General features: G+C 47.9%; 1 protein-coding gene across 1 annotated transcript in view; it reads left to right on the top strand.

The window, feature by feature from the left end:
• The first annotated feature begins 1,357 nt into the window (after positions 1 to 1,357).
• LOC144148854 (nose resistant to fluoxetine protein 6-like) overlaps positions 1,358 to 21,113 on the top strand; it is a 57,588-nt gene continuing 37,832 nt past the window's right edge. The window contains exons 1-2 of the mRNA XM_077680377.1: positions 1,358 to 1,927; positions 20,620 to 20,834. Of these exons, the coding sequence (XP_077536503.1) occupies positions 1,624 to 1,927; positions 20,620 to 20,834 (519 nt within the window). The 5' untranslated portion in view covers positions 1,358 to 1,623. The remainder of the gene's footprint in view (positions 1,928 to 20,619; positions 20,835 to 21,113) is intronic.

Here is a 21,113-nt window from a genome sequence, read left to right as displayed (position 1 = left end):
TGAGGTCAGTAACGATGCGAGGGTGAAAATTCAAAGCCGCGCAAGGATAACAGCAGTCGTGACACGCAATAGTGGGACACAGCTAGTCGTGCGTACGCTACATTTTCTGGATTTTCCACTTACCGCAGAGTGACCTAAGTCTCGTTTTTAAGATTTCGCAATGCAATATCCATTGTCTTTTAACAATTTGGGTAAGATTTAAATCTTCGTTTTAAGACACTTAGCTGTTGTTAAGAATGCACATGCATACTGCACCACTGTCGCCACTTGGGTATTCTGAGTGTCTGAGAAGCGACGCTACGCCGCAAAACTCGGCACGTTGGCACTAAGGGTGCGAAGGCAGAGAAAAATTAGCATATAACCACCTTTCCTGAGCGACGACGAGTGTTTGTTACCTCGGACGAAACAAGAAAATGGTTCTTTTATGCATGCCCACTCTCCCTTTTTGCTTGCTGGTAAAACAGGGCAAGACGTGCCCGTTGGATATTTTTGGGGGCACTCAGTGGCTCATACCAGGATAGTAACGCTTTCGCTGCTCTTGCATTATGCAACGGCGGTCGGCGGCTAGGAGGACACCGTTATGTAATTCTTACAAAACAATGAGGGCCGCAGTCATTGTGGACTAAAACTGCAAGCTTGAGACCAGCGGAGTACTGAGGGGTTTGGGAGATGCAGCGCACATAGGCGCCAGGAAAATAACCGCATTAAAAACGAGCGCGTCTTAAAGCAAACAGTGAAAGGTCGAGTGGCGGTGACGGAAGGAAACCTCAGCTTACCCCCGTTTAACACAAGACAGCAAGAAAAAATGCACTTGGTTTTGTAAATTGGAGCCAGGCCAATGGTCTCATTTTGTAAAATGAAACTTATAAATAAAACAAAAGAAGCCACCAAGAAGAAGGAAGAGGGAGGATAGGCTGTGACGTGAATTGTAAAAGCGGGGATCTCATCGTCACTTTCCCACGACGTGCTTTAGGGGCCTTTTTCAGTATGGGAAACTAGCGAGCTTTCAGATAGATGCGGCGACCCTCTCGACGTCATCGGTGGCGTTCTGTTCGTTCACATGTCCATGACAATCGCGTTGAGGGCAGAAGTCGACTTTATTGCGCAAACTGTTTTTATAGCGCTCGGCGGGCGGGAACTCCAACGGCCCGAGTCGAAGGCTGTCGACCAAAAGGCAGCAATTACCACGGGCGGCATTTGGTCGAACGAGGAGGGGACAAGTGAGCCTCCCCTAAGTCCCCTCTCCCTCGGCGCCAATCTCGTGCACGGACTCGCCCGCGCGGTTAGGCCACCCGTGAGGCCATTGACGTAAAGACACGCGGACGCCCTCTCAGCAGCCCGGCGTTGGGCGAGGGCAGGGGAACCTCCTTCACGGCCACAAAGGCCCAGCGCGACCAAGGTTGATTTCCATACGCCCAACGGAGCCCCGCATTCAGCCGCTCGAGCTCGCCGGCCGCGAGCTTTTAGGGACACCGGTGCCATACAGAGTACCTCACACGTCCCGCTTACTCGCCCTCCTGACGGCCTGTCGGTCGGCTGCGTCGGCTGCTGTCAGCTTGGAAGCAACGCGCCGTGGTCGGAAGTCTGCGCGTAGCGGTTCGGCGCTCCCCATCCCGATACAGCATGCGGTTGTCGGGCAGAACCCAGCTCCTGCTGGCGGCATTACTGCTGCTTTGCAGTGCCCCCCTGGGAGCTCCCAACGCCTCCGTCGATGAACTCACGACCCCGATCGACGATGTCACCACCACAAAAGCACCCGTGCCGAACATGGTGGAACGCTTGAGAAAGACATTTCGGGACCGCATCGACGAAAACTACGACAGCATGGCCGAACAATTTCTGTCCGTCGATATGTCGCGCCAGTGTTCGCTCAAGTTACTCAAGTTCATCCACGCCCTGCGCAACTTCGAGCCCTGGACGTTACGAAGTGAGTGCTGCGGTTTTGTAACCGCCGCTTTTCTTGTTTCTTTGAGCCCTGTGTGTTCTCATTGTTCCAACCCTAAATAAGTGACCCTCGCCTCCATTTTGACGTTGAAATGGGCCAGAAAATAGTATCCAGTTAAGTCTAGGTGCTGGTTGTCAGGATAAGAAGAGCTTGCCGCATCCTGCATTGTAGCCCACGTGCAGAAATGGTGCCCCTGTGCACCCTTCGGCACATGCGCTACATTACAGCAAATGTCACAAGGGATTGAATTTCAACGAACTTCAAGTGCTGCAGGAACAGTTGGAGCTAGTTTTGGGGTCCTTGTTTGCAAGGACCCAGGCGCCAGGCCAGGGCTCCAGGAGCCCATGCGTAACGAGGGAATTCATTCGATCATCTGTAAAGGCAGAAGAGCTAACAAACGCTTACCAGTTTGCACGTGGTGTAGTCTCAGAAACTCCGCAAAATAGTGTACTCAATGCCGACGGCCGCAACGAGCTTCTCCTTCCGGTCATGTCAAAGAAGTGGAGTAAGTTCACCTTGATAATTTCTTGGCGAAGTCGACCCGGGGACTTAAAACACTGGATGCTGTAGCATACGAACTGACTCGGGTGCGTGGCATGTTTTTTTTTTGTTTTTTGTTTTTAGTCAGATGAGCGCACCTGTGCGCGAGCTAAAGCGCAAAGAGCGAAACATATGATAAGCCTCCGTCCTTTTTTTTCTATGCATTTGCTGGTATAAACAAAGCATTGGAGGGAGAAAACCGCGCACTCGTGACTGATGTTGCTGAACGCTAGCGTTATACAAGAGGCGTGCAGCGTGGCGGCTAAAAGAATTGACACACGTCGTTCGGAGCGCGCCAATCTCTCCCCGCCTTACGTAGACAACAGCGACAAAATATATATACATATAGCGGAGGTTAACTGCACGCTCAGCACGGACAACTCGTACAGAACCTGGCAAGGGCGCCGAAGCGGGAGGGAGCCTTCCGGCACCGCCTGGAAGAAGGCGCCGTTTGGCCTTCACGGCCCATTGAACAAATACACGCCGCTCTGGTCGGCGCTAGAAAGCGGCGCAGGCCTGTCGATCAAAACCAACTAGACTGGTGCACATGGGTTCTAGCCATCCGCTTGTGCGATGTCTTTGCGGCAACGCCTCCGAATCGAGGCTGAAGAAGTTCTTGCTTCCTCTCGTCAGGGGCCGAATATACATCGTTCCGTAAGGCACAAAAATGGAGAAACACAGCCAGCGCATTGGTTTGTTTAGCGGTAACTAGGCAGTGCTGGGTTCCCAATACATTGAATGAAGAAAACGGGGAGGTATACAGGCTTTGTTTTTTCTTTTAATTGCGGAATCGATGCTGCGAGAGCACTAAAAAAAACTGCCTTCGATTTGAAAGCATCTTGAGGCCCTACTTCTGGAAGAGCGTTAAAGCGTACAATGAACAGTGAATAACCAACCATGCGTGTGCTATACTAATAACAGCGCACGCGACGTATTTGAGCTGCGATAGTGTACGCTTGCTACGTCGAGTAAAATAATTCGACACAAGTTTACCCGAAATAATTTGGTAGTGACAGATAATCCAGCCGTGACATGCACTGTGGGGGCGTTTGTTTTAGGAATGACACATAATAAGGGGTTAATTATTCATTTTTCTTGCTAGTGGCTCCACGCCTAACAATAGTACGTTATTGTCTTGCAAATGATGCCTGATGATGGGCTGACTGTAATCATCACAAATCAGTGGACATTAATATAGTTATCTGTTCCACTTTTATGACATTTGCTAGTTCTGAGAGGGAGAGCCAAACAAGAACTTTGCCTGCCTTTCAGAGTACGCCAGCCTAAAATTCTGATTAATGCGCGATATAAGTATCAACATAGCTTACAAATCGCATAAAATTAAATTTCCGACTGTAGCACGCTTTAGCAAAGTTCTAATTGCTGAAACGTTCCCACGAGACTCATCTGCAGTATTTTTTGCAAGTGTACGTAATCAGTTAGACGTAGAACAGTGTATATACGTAGTATTCTAACTAGGTCCGTACATCTTCTGTACCGACCTGGCATTGAACTTGATTATGCGGGAGGCGCTTTAGATGAATCCTATGATATGCTCAGTAAGGCCATGCTGCTGCATTCCGCGTTCTCAACTGCATTACAAAAAAAAAAAAGGGAAAGAGGAAAGATCGTTTAGCATAATCTACTTGCGCTGCACACGACGCATTCGAAAATACGAATACAACTAGTGTAGACTATATTAACGAGGATTTTATCGTTAAGTTCTGTTGCAAAATGAATGCGAAACGTTTTTTGAATGCAAAAAGAAACTTTTTTTTTTGCTTTTACCTCTGCTTTCCGACCCGCACCCGTCACTGTAATCGAAATGAAAAACCAGCGGTGAATATACGCTCGAATTTGAGTAAACTTCCCCGCCTGAAATTTCGTGTCCACATTTCGCAAGGAGGGGAGGGGGGGAAGGGGGAGGTGAAGCCCTACAAGACCCCCTGCAACCCCTGATACATCCACTGATGTGGGCGGTTATGCTCTGATTGCAGGAACGACAATGTTTCAACACCCTGAGAGAGGGACTGAGCAGACGTTTTTTTTAATTTTTTTATGAGGCACATCGCTGCACAAGAAATAAAACGAATGAACACACGGTAGATTTATTTTCGGGCAAATGTTGAATTAAATCGATCATTTCACTACTACCGTTTCGTATTGTTCAAAACTGTGGTTTAAACCCGCCAGGTACTCAGAATTTGGTAACAGTTTAAAGGCACCCTTCAGTAGCCGAGCAGGGCTTTCCAGTCATTTGGGATCGGCCTTTACGACAGTCCACTGCATACGCTACGTACGCTTGCGACACTTTCGTAAGTGCACCGTGGCAAAGAGCGCACATAAGACGACGCAAGACCGATCTACGAAAAAGGAAAATGCCTGCAACTATGACATTAAGTGAAAGCCGCTTGTGCCGGAAGAAATAAAATAATCTAAGGCGAAGTGGTTCCTAACGCAAGCACGGCTGGAAACTTAAACACTATTATCAACGTTGCCGGCGGCCATACTGCGCGCTATTGACACGAGACTCAACGCGAGGAAACGAACGCAACCCAAGGTCGTTCGGCAACTGGGCTGCCTTTGGTTTCTCTGACCGGAAATCAGCCGGATGTGCCCTTCACGCTGATTTGAATAAATTACGGTCCAACATGTAAGCGTTGCTCTCGAAAATGCAATGTTACAACAGCTGAAATGACATGGTCTGAACATTGAACGAAGGTCATCAAGCTCATCTGATCGCGAAAGGGTGCAGGCGTCCAATTATGCTGATCTGATATCTCACACACAATCCCAAATTAAGTTGGCATTTTCGTCTAGAAAAATCCGGGAATACGATGCTGCTGCTTGGAATGAATTAATAACCTTATAAAGAGGGTAAAAAGAAAATTTAAAAATATATATATAATACGTGGGTCCTCCGGCACAAGAAATAATACGTGATTCACTATTTCTCTATAAAGAAATGTTGTCCTTATGGAAGCGTAACGTAAAATAAATCAACATGTAACATATACATTGGCAACTATTGGCCGAAACGAGGCTATTCAGAGCGTAGTATGCCGGTGACTGGTAACACATAAGGAAATAAATGATTGGATTATCAACGCGATTGCAGTGCAATCCTTTCCGCTTAGCCTAAAACAGAGAGAGATTTATTATACAATTTCAAGCCCCAATCTACTTAATACGGTTTCCAGCCGCCCAGCGCCTGTACATCGACGCGATCCACGAGGGAGGCGGGGGGAAGGAGGGGGGGGGGGGGGTCGCCTGTGTTAGTGTTCTTATAAATATTGTGATCAGGCAGCGGCAACGCAGCGATCATAATTCGCTATATGAAAGCTGAGGAGAAAGAGCATAAGAACTGGAAACACGACCAAGAACAAAAAGAAGGGTCACAAAGACGCGAAATCAACGAAGGCCCATATGTTTGTGCAAGAAGTCAGACGAGACAGAGCGAGCTCAGCGAGGGTAGTGCTTGGGCTCGTTGGTTCATTTAGGGAAACAAAACTGCGCCCAGGACGGGACGAAGCAGCGGTTACACAGCGCTGCGCGCTGCGCGCTTTGCGCTGTGTTTGTGTAGCCGATTTCTTTGTCCCATCCTGGGCGCTGTTTTATACCTTTGACAAAGTGAGGGATACTATTTTTTTTTAAATCCGCCTTACGGCGTATGGCATTTTTTCCAATATCATCGAGCGCGATTTTGCTCTTCAGGCACAGCTGTGTCTCTTCGATTTGAAAATTACTGGTATACGTAGCCCGCTGAAATTTTTAGAGTCCATCTCGTGTAAGCAATCTTCGTGCCTATGCCCGAGTAAAAATTCAGGATGGGCATCCGATGGGCAGCACACTATGCTCCACCAGGAGAGTTTGCCGCCCTGTCTTATTTGCCTGAGGATCTTTCCTTGCCGGCTCGAAGGCAGTGAAGACACATTCACATGCCTGGCTCTTACGACGTGGTAACTGACGACTACCTGGTTTAAAGATTGTACATTTCATGTGGGCATTTGATTAGCCTTCATGTTTACATTTATGAGGCACGATTTTTTTTGTGTGTAAATGTTACAAACATTCTCTTTCCTCCTGTTCGCGTTTATTAAATTTGGGGTTGGTGGTAATACACTGTCGAAGGGCGTTTCACCTGTGGACGCTATCATATAATGGTTTCTAGTACTCGCTGGGTGTATCAGGGGAACTTTGGTTCTGACAGCCTAAGTGCCGTTCAATTATCAACTGTCATTGACCCTCGCTGCAATCGGCATAATTCTTGGCCTTCATTACCTGAAGTGGTGAAGAAATATGTTTGAAATGCGAATGTTTTTTTCCTCTCTCTTTGTTTATAGCTGTGGCTTGAGTAGATTACTATAATAGTAACATCCGTTAAGAGTGCGAGTCACTGCCACGGCAACCTAGACCTGTCCGCTAGCCTTAACCTACTTCACACACAGCAACCTGTAATCGCTGTTCACAGCAGACACCCCAGAATACGGCCCTTTGCAGCGAGGCGGTCAAAACGCTCGGTTTGTTTCGCATCGTTCACGCTTTGCGAGCAAGCTGCTCAAGGACTACAATAAAGACTGCCTTCGTGACATCGGTGGTCGGCTAAGGCCTTGGCTGGGGCCAGTAATGACTGCAAGTGGGCTGCTGCGTCAATATATAGGGCGGAGGAGACCCCGCACGAATGCGGTTGCGCTTACTTAGAATGTACACTTTCTGGCCAGCGCCAATGATGCGCCGGTTCGCATGCGACTCGCGTATGCCAACCGGCACACGCGAACCAGTCGGTGTATAGCACCATCGGGAGGGCCGTTTCGCCGTCGATGGACATATTAGCGGCGTCGTGGTGCAGAGAACGAAGGGTCCCCGCGCTGGGTACAAAGGTAGCAGGGCTGTAATAAGTCGCGAGCCTCGCCGTCGCGATCTCGGCCGCCCCTCGGCCTCCCTTGCTGCGCACAGGACGCGTCGGTGGCTCTCCAGAGGTGTCTAACCTGTTATCGACAAATCGGCGCGCGGCCTTGCGCGCGCCCGGGTCTCTCCGGAGGCATAACTAGCGGCCGCACGGGGCTGCGCGCAGCGGATTATCCTTGGACGGCGGTCGCGTGCCTCCGCGGCGGCATCGGACTGGATGATCGCGCAGAGCCCGTTTCCCGAACGAGGGCAGCGGCGAAGGTCGGCGGTGGGTGAAAACGCGGAAGAGCGTCCTCGAGCGAGCGGAAGCTGCCGGAGCTCTTCGTGCCGCTCTCCAGACAATACCCGCGGTGGCGAGGATCGGGGGTGAAAGTGGAGAATGCGTCGCTCCTACGAGCAAATGAGCCGGCGCCGTCCACTCGCAACGCGCTTACAGACCGGCTGAGTTGCGCAACCGCCGATGTTTTAGCCCCGTCTGAAGAATGGGTTCGCTCGTTCCAAAAGCAAACGCGCCGGCGAAGGCCGCTTTAATTAAAGGCCTTGAAGTGTTGGCACTCGCCGCGTGGCGCGAACAGTCGGTACGTGACGCCACACGGATACCGTTTTAGCCGGGACGCGGCGCGTGCACGCCTTCCGCTCTGCAGCTCGTGCGCATATCCGGGACCGTTTTCTTAGGCTGGCTTGAAAAGAGCGGCCAGCATGCCACTGTTCGTACAGGTGCATGCTTCGTGCCCAAGCTCATGCCCAGTAGCGTCACGTGCTGTCCTCAGAGTGCATATCCGCGAACTCGCTTGCGTTCCCGCAACCATACCCCGATTTTAAAGACGATAGTCTTTCTTGGGCTACCTAAACCCAGAAATTTTGGTCTGTATGTATGTCTGTCTGTATAACTGTCTGTCTGTAACTCATTCAGCCACCTTTTTTTTCTTTATTGCCTGCTTGGCGACAACACAACACGCACTGTTCAGTACACAAATTACTAGCTCCAGCCACTAATCGGCTGAAGGGAGTGGCTTAAAACATCTTAAATTGCGCTAGAACATCCATAATGAGTAACCACTCAGGCTCTTCCGGCATGACTCGATAAACTTCTCTTATATAAGCAACGCTTTCAATGAAGTACTCTCGCACTGTGCGAGCATCCTCTTCGGCATTTTGAACCGCCATGCGAGTTTTCCACATAGAATGCAGACTAAGTGCCATGAACATATCATAGGGCACGCCTCCGTCATTGTTTACGGGCAAAAAGCGAATGCCATAAGGCGTTAATGGTAAGTCTTTTTTCAGTTCAGGGTTCGTTGGAGGATGTCCCAGTGAAACACCGCATCCCAACAGTCCAGAAAGATGTGCTCAATTGTTTCCAGCTTTTGGCATAGTCTACAGTTAAGTGTCCATGGGTGTACATATAGTCCTTTTTCCTGCAGCCAAGGTTTTACCGGAAGCATGCCGCTATGAAGTTTAAAGAAGAAAGATTTAACAGTTGAACGTACTGGCATTCGTTTCACTCTTTTTAGAACATCTTTTCCTGAACCCACTGCATATAACTGACGATAAACCGGAACAGGCAGACACACATCAATCATATCTTTGTACAAACGTTTCCGCGGTACACTACTCAAATACTCCGAGGAAAACCTAACCCTTAAAATCCTAAAAGCATCCGCCACTTCGCGCAAGAACCCACGCACACGTACACATCGCATTTCAGAAGTTGAAACTACATAGTCTGGAATGACATCACGTAGTCGGACTTGTACCACAGTACGTAGAAATCAATCTCTCTGATCTCTCAGAAACATAAACCTAGAAACTATTTGTCGGATAAACAAATGTGCCAGTCCCAATCCACCACTTTTCACCGAGCGAAACAAATTAGTTCGACTCATGCGCTCCCAACTTGAGCCCCACAAAAACACCGCGAACACTCTGTGCAGCTTTTGTATGTTCCTTCTTGACATACAAATCGCCTGTAGGACGTACCATACCTTGGCAACAGCAAACACATTACATACTGATGCACGGGCAAACATTGACAGATCCCTTCCCCCCCATTGTGTTAATTTCTCTCTAACTCTATCAGTTTCTCCGTCCCAGTACTCTCTAGCATCCTGGTAGTTTTCAAGGGGGATGCCCAGATACCTGGCCGGAGTTGTCGTCCAAGGCATGTTCTCGAAAAACACTGGCCTTTTTTGCCAGTCACCGTGCCAAAATCCTATGCACTTGTTCCAGTTAACTGCACTGGCAGACAACTCGCAAAATCGCTTTAGATCGTTCACCACCTCCCTCACACTTTTCCTATCACTACAAAAAACAGCGATGTCATCGGCATATGACAAAATTTTAACTTCACTGCAGTGCAAACGGAATCCGTGTATATCTTCATTTTGAAGGATCTTTAAACAAAAGGGTTCAAGATAAATCGCAAACAACAAGGGAGTCAAGGGGCACCCCTGCTTCACCGACGACAGTATATCAAAACTTCGTCCCACTTTTTTGTTTACAATTACGCGAGCTGAGCACTGAGTGTACGACATCTTTACACCTTCGAGGATGACGGATCCTACGTTAACGTGTTCTAACACTGAGAAAAGAATGTTATGCACAACACGGTCAAAGGCCTTCTGCAAATCAATTTGGATCATTGCCACGTGGCCACCTAGAGCGTCGCAACACTCTAATACACTTCTTGCGACATGAATATTGGTAAAAATAGATCGTCCCTGGATTCCACATGTTTGATGGGTTCCAACAATTGTTTTTATTACTCCTTGCAATCTTCTAGCCAAAACCTTCATGAAAATTTTGTAATCAACATTCGTTAAGCTGATTGGCCGATACGACTCTACCGCCAACAGCTTTTCAGGATCATCAGTTTTAGGAATGAACACAATATGACTATTCCGGAACGAAGGCGGTGTTCTCTTGGATTCATACGCTTCCGTTATGACCCTGTACAAAATTACTGCTATATCTTCTTTGAAGAACTTGTAAAACTCGGTTCCCAATCCATCTGGCCCCGGTGACTTCCTTATGGATAATTCGTCGACGGCGTTATTTATCTCCTGCAAACTGATCGGCCCCTCCATGCTTGCTCTGTCATCATCCCTTAACTTTGGCATTGACGGCAAGAAAGTTAGCTCGTAATCTTCACTGCCTTGCTTTTCGGTTCCCAGCAGTTCCTTATAATGTTCAAAAAACGCGCGCGCCACGACTTCAGAGTCCCTAGAAACCACATTATTGTATCGAATAGCTTTAATCTCGTTCTTTTGGGCATAACCCTTTTCGTCACTCAGGGAACGTTTGGTTGGCGTTTCGCCCAACCAGAGTCGCTCTGCGCGTGCGTGCACTATGGTACCCCTGTACTTCTTGATGTCAATGACCTCCAACTTATTTTTAACTTCTCTTATTTCTTTTTGTAAAAGTTCCAGGCTGTTGAGCCTAAATGCCTAGCAATTGTGCAACTGGCTTTGCAGTTGTGTTTCCTCCTCCTTTTCTTTATGACGTATGACGGACGATCTTTCTATTGCACTTATCTTAACGTCACTTTTTAGCTGTTCCCAGACAGTGATAAGTGACCCACTTTCTGTTCCGATTGCCTGCTCTAATCTTTTCTTTACACCAGTTGTGAATGGTTCATCATTCAGTAGTTTGACATTGAATTTGCAGGTATCCCAGCTAAAGCGAGTTTTTCTTTGCTTCTGACCTATTGTAAACGTCACCATGCTGTGGTCGCTGAAGGACAGCGGTTTCACGTTGTAGGCCTCGCACAGAGGCACAAGACCCAGTGAAACGTAAACTCTGTCCAATCTTGCGTGACTTTCACGTTGAAAATGTGTGTACTGTGGTGCATTCATGTTCGACAGAACACACGCGACGTCCTCCAGGCCAAACTCATGCACTAGGCTATTTAAAACCATCGCACTCAAATCATGTGTCGGCGGTTTTTTTGCTCTATCAGCGCTCGAACAGACGCAGTTGAAATCGCCAAGAAATATTACGGGCCTTTCGCAGTTTAAATACACTTTCAAACTTTCAAAAAAAGGCGGCGATCCACTTCCTTATTTGGCGCATATACACAAATCACTCTCCATGCCATTTCCGAGTACAAAAAATCGCACACAATAAAGCGACCGCGTTCGCAAACACTGACACTTTCTCCAAAAATTCCCACAGAATTACGCAGAAAAAGCGCACATCCAGCCGACGCGCCTACCGAGTGGGACACGCAAACGTTATATCGTGCTCTGAAAGTTTGCACCATCCGGTCCGTTTGCTCCTGACTTTCAATTTTCGTCTCTTGAACGGCGATTATGTCGATATCGTCTTCCAGAAAAAGGCGGTTAAGCTGGTACTGTCTCCTTTTTGACGACAGGCCCCTGACGTTGATTGTTGCCACCTTAAGTGCTGAAAGGAGATTCGTTGCCATTCACATTAATGAGCGTGTGGACAGGATGGTGCTTTCATTAATGCCAGGAAGAGGAGCGAACAGCTGTAGTCAGCCAAATGCGCCGTCGAAATGACATAGAAGCTGTCATGTGCCCCATACCAATTTATGGCACCTGTTCCGACCTCGACAATATCCTTACGTTGTCCTGCTCCCCCATCCCGGCGAAAGTAAATTATTATTGCGCAATAGTCTTATATACTCACAGCCAAATGTAAACGTCTAAGCCCGGTTTATATGTTCATACTTGTCAACTTTGTTGAACAAGAACAAGACATTACGCAAATATAAGACAGGAAAGTAGTACACAAGGGATATTTACAGTGTTCTTTTATTAAAAAGTTCATGGATGCTTGGTTTTTCGATAACAAATGATATTCTACATCTAGGGCAGAAAACCGCCGCCTCCTGGCGGCATATGAAAAATCACGCGGCAACTGCAACGAAAGGTTCCACTAGCTAGGTTCTGCGTTCTGCTTGGAACGCATGTGGAGCACGGCCCCGCGGTTCTATAATACTTGTAGTCGGCCGCCTCCATTCACGTGCGTCTCCGCCGTACTGCAGCGCTCGCATCGAGGAACCCAGCCTGTAGCAGTGGAGCGCGGTAAATTCAAATCGCCTTGCGCAAACCTTTAGTGTGTTTACCTTGGGATGAGCGCGACGGTACACGAACAGCATGAGAGGTGAGCGAGAAAGCAAAGGGGGGCATTTCCTTGGCAAATGTCTACAAAGACTATCGTCTTTTGACGACATTTGCAACGAAAGGAGCAGATACGCGGCCAATTTTTTGTATTATTCTCAGGCAGCCGACAATACGTTCCTGCCATGGGGTTGAGCGAAGTTGAGACAGTGACCATGGGTTTAAAATTTTAGCAAGTGCACTCTTTTCTGTGGGTGCGTGCGTGCGTGCGTGTGTAATTAGGTAGGGCGCATCAGCAGGCATGATTCTTTTACTAGCTGCAGAATGGCCGTTGACCGTCGCCTCGTTACGCGGCCGCGCGTGAATCTTCCGAGTTTGCACCGAATGCAGTAGGCGCCAGCTGCCGCTTCGGTGCTCAGCGCGCCTGTGGCATTGACTCAAGCGCCTAAAAGAGTCGTACTAATGTGTGGGGTTTTACGTGCTGAAGGTGCACACCGTGGCTCGGAAGGACGCTGTAATAAGGGCCGTGAGAATACCCCAGCACCGCAACTGACCGCTGCGCCGCTGCAGCGGACGCGGAGGCAATTAGCGCCAGGTGCTGGGATAATGAGTGCAACAACAACATGTGACGCAGTGGTGTAAGCTTTAGCAGTGACATCAGGGGCGTGTGTAGGCGAAAAAGAAAATAATTCATATTTAGGAAATGCATTTAGGCACAACTTTGGACAAAAATACTTGGCATGGTCGCAATCCACGTCGGCTACTTTTAAGCAAGAACGTACACAGTGTGAGCTGCGCTTAATTTTACATCACAGAAAAAATTTAAGAAGGGGTCAAGTAAAAAAAAAACTTATTTCTGTGCATACCGAAGTTCGTCTGACGCCCACAGCACGTCTGTATTTCAGAGGAGTGTCGCTAAGTTGTCGCGGTGTGTGCACGTGTGAGCAGTCCACACGGACGTGATCGCTTCCCACTGATGGGGTGGATGGTTCGGCATTTTGAACTGCCTTTAGTTATGTCCGGATGTGTTCTAAATTACGCAAGTCCAAGCACATTCAGCCAGTGCCCTGCATCATTTGCCTTCCCCCAGATCTCGCCGGCATTGGCAGCGCTTCATTTGTTTACAAACGTGATGTCTTTTTACACCCAATTTCTCCTGGCGCTAGATTCTCGCTCCCATTACCATCGATACGTTTAATACAAACTCCCGTAAAATTGTACTTTACGTTCTTACAAGCTACGATGTGTCTGCACCACCACAACTCACTCGCGAGTGGCCAATCATATATGACCAACGATGTAAATCCGGTGTGAGGTGCCCCGAAGACATTTCGACTCGAATGTATTTACTCGATTCTAAGCACCCCCTTTTTTCCACGATCGCGATGCCCAAAGTTCGACTTTGATTCGAAAAACCTAAATTACGCCCCCACCCCGCCACTTTCTTTCGCGGCCGTATCTCGACGAGGCGGGAGCAAGGAATAAAATTTTATATGACAAACATTCAAAATAACAATGGGCGCAGACAATCAGTGCTTCCGTCTGATCCTCAGCAACCCTCACTACCATTCGAGTCTGTTGTGCCGCTTGGGCCGCCGCTCTCAGTATCCCCCAGCAGGTCGTCTTCTGTTCCGTTGAAGTGGGTTGTAATTGGAAGCTTAATAAATGACTTGGCCCCAGCGTGAACGCCGGCCCGCTTCCACGCTTCTAAAATCCACCTTGCGATGCATGGTTGCTTAGAAAAGAGGGTGCTTAGATTCGCACGTAAACTTTTTTTTTCAAATATTTTTTTCCCGAAAGCAGGGAAGGGTGCTTAGAATCGGGGGGTGCTTACAATCGCAAAAGCAGAGTACCAACTGCACAATACGAGCATGACGTTTTGTATTGTTCAATGTAACAGCCCGTATAGCAAGCTTTTTTAAAACGGGGACAGGCATCTTAGCGGCGCATCTATGGTTCCAGCCTCGGCGGGCGTAGGGTTTCAAATCCTACAGGGTTCTTGTAGCGGGGTTCCAAATCGCAGCGCTCAGGAGGCCACCAAAGAGAATGCCTTTACTCGTAGACAGCGTAAGCCCGTTTCATCAACTGGGCATGTGCAGCCAAAAACAGAAGGTTTGAAAGTATATTAAAATGTAGCCCAAGCGGTGAGCGAAACAATAACAACCAAGGCACGGGAGCTACTCAAGTAATCCATTTTATCTGTAAGCAGCGGTACTGAAGGTCCATGCACGCAAGTCGGACGTCTGTTATTCATCTGAAACGTCCCACATATCTCACACCTGGACTCTGCCTTATGCTCGCTCAGAACTCTGTCTTTTCCGGACCACTTGAATGCGCACGGAGGCTCACAGAGCCTGTCGGTTAGACAGCAGCCCGTCTGACCCACATTTGAGCGGCCGCATGGCAAGGAGAGGCTACGGTAAAGGGAGGCAAAGAAGGCTACATCGGCCTTGGAGTCAACAAAAGGTCTATCATGCGTTTTCTCACGCTTCATTGGTCGCAATGATTGGTGATTGTGGTAGGGTGAATGCAGCTCACGCACACGAGCTTCAACCTTTTCAAGGTGCGGAAGTTCTTACAAACATGCGTGCTAGTGCACTTATATTGTACAGTGATGATGAATTTGATCCTCTGCTACAATTTTGCAAGCTAGAACCAACCAACAATATGCTCTAGAAACCCTATTACTCGCTGCGACATTTAGCGTTCCTATACGACCTGTTTTGTGCCAGCGCAAATAAAAATATGGCAATCGAAGGAGGCTTTGAAGTGCATTGAACTGATCCGGGAACGGAACGTAGCTGAACTGTGTGGAGAGGATAATGTTTGTGAAATAAAAAAGCAAGAAAACTGCGGGTGCATTGAAATTTGTAAGTGTGCATCGGCTGGCGTTTGTATATAATTACGAACGAAGATCCTTTCGGGCTGTTTTCGCTGTAGCTCATTGAAAGAAAGAAGAAAAAGGGGGGAGGGGATTAAAAAGGATTCTACACTGAAACAAAACATTATTTTTCCCAGAGCGCGTGCATTGAATTACTTAAGGGTTCATTAGGACGAGAACAATAGATGGGAACATTCGATAAACTCTGATTTCCGTGAAATATTTGCTAACCTCCCCGACAAGCAGACGCTGTGGGGCGTAGCGAGACAAACAAAGCATTCCGCAACGTGCTGTCTCTCGCGCGCACTCTTGAGGTGAACGGAAAATGAGAAAGTAAACAACACAGTCCCTTTTGTTTCAACATCGTTTATTTGTTACCGTTGTGCTTCTCTTACTTGCGATGATAGGCGACCGAAAACCAATCCCGGCATATTGATAGACGCATGCAGCTGCCAAGCAGAGTGAGAATGTCGAAAGAAGACCCCTGCCTGCGTGTTATAAATCATTTCGCGCCGGCCAAAACAACGAAGGCTGATGATGGTTGTCAACTCATTGCAGGTGACGCAAGGCTCGTAACCTGCTACCACGGTCTGACGCTGCAAGGAGCAAGAGAGAAAAGATAGCGCCCTTTTTCTGCACTATAGCGGCAAAGCCAACGAACGCTGTTATGTCTGATTTGATTTGATTTGATTTTTTATTTCTTGGCAAAAACCAAGGGGAGGCTGAGACTAAAGGCGAACGTGGCCTGACAGAGGCCTCAGCCACCCGATTTACAGCGTACATAACAACACGTCTGTTCAAAAATTTAAGCATGATAGCGCAATCGTAATAGAGAAATATAGAAATATAGAGCATATAGCTCTGCAGTTATTAATTCGCAAGCATTCTTTGCCGTGTTCCCTAGCGCGACCTGTGCAATGCCTTTTATGCGTAAAAATGCGCAATCGGCAAAGTTGGAGAATTTAATCGTTATAATAGGGTAAGTTCAGATCATTGTAAGGAACAAAAAAGCAAAAAAAATAAAAAAAAGAAACGAAAAGTTGCCATTTTTTGGCCATTGATAGCCACCTTTGGCAACTTTCGTCGGTCGCAGCAAATCAGTTTTTTTCGTAGTGGGCTGTGAAAAGCATAAATTAATAGCTGCCACTGTATGACCGCTGCCAAAATGGAATTGCCCGTCTAAAGTAGCCCTCTAATGCAAGTGCTGTCTCTTCCACAACTTCAGGCTCAGCAGAAATGCCTTTCATCTTGATAAAAATACCCCACGATCCCTCAGCTGTCCAGACGTCGTCTGCTCCCACCATACGACGACAATTTCGGCGCTGTTGGTTTCTTTGCACATTGTTGCCGAACTACGACATGGACTTGCAGTTGCAAAGTGGAAATCTTCTCTGGTTGAGATCTCCGGGTTCTCACGCTGGTAGCACTATAGTAGTTCGTACACTGGTTTAATATAAGAATATGATTTGATTAGCAAAATCGACAGCGATATGTCTCCTCCACTTCTATTCCTCGCGTTGCAAGAACTGTATTTTTGTGTAGTTGGTGGCATCGGAATCACTCCCAGTGGTTCGTTAGATTTCGCTCGGCTTCTGTCGTTGTTTGTGTGAGCGCCTGCGTTCCTTTAATCCGCCATTTAACGTCTGTTACAACTAAGCCTAATGTCGTGTATTACGCACTGGTCATGTTCAGGAAATTTATTAGTACATATTCCGAAGGCAGACAGAGCAGCAGCAGTAGCATAAGCTTTGTTTTTTTCTTAGCTGGGGTTACGGATTTGGAGGAGTGGGTGGGTCCAATCTCCCACCTTTGTAGACGATGGCTGATAGTCCTGTGTAGGCTACGGCGGCGCCTCTCACCATCTGAACGAGCCGGATATGAGTTCCCGGGTCAGAGCCTCGTTGTCATTCATGGCGTTTAAAAATTGTGGAATTGCAATGTCAACGCGCAACCAAGAAAGCAAGTGGGCAAACTGACGCTTGCTTCTGAGTCGCAAAAAGTACTGGTCACCAGGTAGATAGACGAAGAAAGGCAGAAAAGTGCACAACTAACAACTAACGACTGCTTAATCGGGTGAATGACATATCTATACGCAATATTTACGCAAACGCACGCTGCAAGTAGCAACAAGAAGCATCGGCCGTGAAAGGTCGACGCACTGGGCATATTTCCCGAACCAATCCATAAAGCCTAATTAACACGTCTGAAGCGCTCTTTATGGCTCGCTTCGGCAGCGCAATAATTCCCCTTCTTTTGGATAAGGAAAGCTTCCTTAAGCTTCCGCGTAGCGACATTTGGCATCGTTCCCGCGCCTTCGTTTTATGCAGCGAAGGCGCACATTTGCAGGTCCTGGCGTGGGTACGAACGGCTGCTGATCTTGAAACTGGTCGATACTTTAATGATCGCATACATGAGCACTGCTTGTCTATTTAGAATGGTTCAGGCTCCCGTTTACTCATTTACGCTGCCAAGGCTGCCTCAAAAGGGTGGCCGGCGCGCTGTGCGTACGCAAAAGGCCGCAGCGAGGTCCCGCTATTGCTTGGCGTCGTGTCAACGACCGTCTCTACGTATGTGCGCGCGCTGTAGCAGCGCTCCGATGCGAGTTTCGGCTTCCGTAACTACGTGATTTAGGCAAACCTCCTATGTGTGCCCTATAAATACGAATAGAAAAACTTTTATTAAACGCATTATCATTTATATTGGGCGAGAAATGTGTCATTGAAGAAAGGCGCGACACATGGCATCTACGCAAGCTAAGCGATTTAGTTTGCGTTTATAGCTGCTGTTGCAGTGAGGTAATGTGCCTGGGGCTAAAGTTTGTTGAGAGCGCAGCAAGTTGCAAAGGACAAGGACAGAATAGAAAAACCAACCTTCCCCAGTTCGAGTGGTTTTTTTGTTTCCTCCTCGTCTCTTGTAACTCGTCGCGCTTTTGTCAGATTTAAAAGAGTAACCAACTCATGTTTGAAGCGCGGACAGACGAAACACAAGAAGAGGACAACACGAGCGCTCGTGTTGTCCTCTTCTTGTGTTTCGTCTGTCCGCGCTTCAAAGATGAATCAGATCCAACTAGCTCAAATTTAAGTTCTACAAGAGTAACCAATTAGAACACGTTCTAGCATTATTATATGACGCACATACAAAGACAACAGCTTTCTTTTAGTATTCCCCTTCACAGTTCTCAGAACCGAATTCTGAACGATACAGTCCTTCACTTTAGTTCCCTTCCCAGTGAAGCGTTTAGGAATTGCCAATTTCCTAGTTTTGCATGTGCATAGCACGACCTTTCAACTTACTCATTGGTATCCTAGAGGTGATATTTAATAAAATTTCGGTGTGAAATGAACATAGCAGCAACCCGAAAGAGATAAAAGCATCTGGCCTGAGTTGCCTTGGGTTTACTTTTTATTAGTCACCCAGTTGCGCTTCCCGCAAGCAGTGAAATAATTATGAGCGCAGTTATTGTTGTTGGAGCCGACGGAAGGTTTTAATGAGGCGAGTGGAAAGTTCGTGCTCTGAATTCCTACGACATATTTATCTCACAACTGTCTGTAATCCTACACCTTGGAGTTCAAATGCCAACTCATTTGCATTCCACGCCTCTTAAAGGCTCCTGCCTCTTAAAGGCTCCCTACCGAATCAAAGAATTTTGATTCGGTAATGGGAAACGCAAGCCGTGCAACGGGGCACCTCGTAACTTGGGGCAGCCGAAATCGACCTCTTTCTTTATCTACAACCCACGCGCATTCAAGTGCCGCCGGAGAGACCAACGACTCTGGCTTGAGTGGACCTGTTACAGCCAGTCCACTTTCGCCACGCCGCGACCCTGAAATAACCGGGCTCTGGACGCCTGTCGGTCTATCCATAACCAGTGCAAGGGCGACTATGCCCGATTAAGTATGCGCTCTAGTAATGTGAGACGGAAGGTTAGACGGCGCTTCGTTGGCAGGGAGGCGGAGGGAGTGGGAAGCGAAGAGCAATAGTCGAAGGTCACCAGGGCAGTGTAGACAGACGACCACGCTGAGCGCGATGCAGGCCTAACTTGCACTTGCCCTGCCACCCAGACAGTCCCTTCTGCGGCAGCTATGTTCACTATTTTTGCCCAAACCTGTTCGTGAGCTCCTCATGGGTTTAGTAAAGAGCGAGGAACCGGATGCTTGCACCCTTTGACCTGGGTTTTACCGCATTATAAAGTGCGCGCGGAAAATAGCACAACAATGACCAACGTCGCCCATTTCTATAACACATCCGTAATCCATTATAACAACTCAGGGTGACATTTGCAAGCTTAATGAATATTGCGCAAAGCAAGAATGTTCGTCGTGCGCCTGTGGTAAAGACATTTATTTCTCTCGACATCGCTTTACTTTAATCTCCGTTTATTACTTCTTTGCAAGCACACAGATACACACGAATTACACAAGGAAGCACGCAGAAAAGCTTCAAAATATTGTTGTGAAAGCATAATTATATATTGAATCCTATAATGACCCTTTTATGGGCACATAAAACGTCCAGTACCATGTGTAATTAGGACGGTATGAAGCACACACAGTTATTTTTAAGAAGTTCAGATTGTGGGGTTTAATGAGCTGGAGCTATACACTTGGTCCATCAGGCGCACCATAGTGGAGGCTTCGGCTTAACTTGGACCATCTGTGGATTTTTTAATGTGCTCCGACATCTCGACACACCGGCCTTTTCGTTTTTCGCTCCATCAGAAAAATGGCCGTCACGGCCGGTATCGAACCCGCTTCACACTGTAATGCAGTGCACAGTATTATACAGTACACACAACCATGGACAAAGTCAGTGTGGCGGGTGAATCTCCCGTGAACTGCTGCCGAGGCGCAATAACAAATGTGGGTGGGTCATCTGGGGAGAGGGCTTTTGTCCACGGGCGACGAAAGGGTCAAGAAGGATTGCGGTCAATCAACATAACATAACAGAAAGAAGCGTTCGAGCTAAAAGACAGGTAACAGAGCAGCATAGCCGACACTGAAAATTGGCGCTTGGTTCGCACGGACGTACGGAAGAAGCTTCGCATGAAAGTCAGCATGCGCGCAACTCCTCGAGACCGTGCTGTGGGTGAAACAGGCTCAAGGGCTTCGAAGCGCTCGCGCGTCCAGTATCGACACATGTCGTAAAGGCCCAGTCCCAATGTGTGTGCACGTTGTATGTTGGACTGCTGTTTAAACCACTTGGACTGTAGCTATTTTACGCCAGTACCTGACAACTAAGCTCGTTTGTTCTCCCGATTGCAGTGATCGACGCGTCCGGCAAGTATCCCACCGGTCTCTTCCAAGGGTCCCTATCCGACCTCGGCGCCTACGACCAGTGCATCGAGACTGTGATCCGCGACGAGTACGGTAATGAGAAGGTGCGCGCCCAATACTGCAACGTGCACATCAAGGTCGGCGGCAATGACACGTCCTTCCTCGACCACTTGGACGCTGCCCTGAAAATCTCGCACAGGAGGGTACGTGGTCCACTTTCATCGCCTGCAGAGGTACTGGTGTTTGCGCAGGTCCTTGCCACTCTGCGGTCTATGTGAACACAGGTTCGCACACCTCAGGAGTGCGGATTTAAGTGTCAGTAGATTTGAGTACATTGATTCATTGATTGATTGCACTGTTTAACGCACCGACGCAACGCAGGCGATGAGGCACGCCGTAGTGGAGTGCTCCGGATTAATTTTGACCACCTGACGATCTTTAACGTGCGCCGAAACCTCGTACACACAGGCGTTTTTGCTTTT

The sequence above is a fragment of the Haemaphysalis longicornis genome, unplaced genomic scaffold (genome assembly GCF_048455015.1).
Source record: "Haemaphysalis longicornis isolate Haplotype H1 unplaced genomic scaffold, Haemaphysalis longicornis Haplotype H1 scaffold_1, whole genome shotgun sequence".
Lineage (NCBI taxonomy): Eukaryota > Metazoa > Arthropoda > Arachnida > Ixodida > Ixodidae > Haemaphysalis > Haemaphysalis longicornis.
This window is presented reverse-complemented; position numbering and strand designations above follow the sequence as displayed.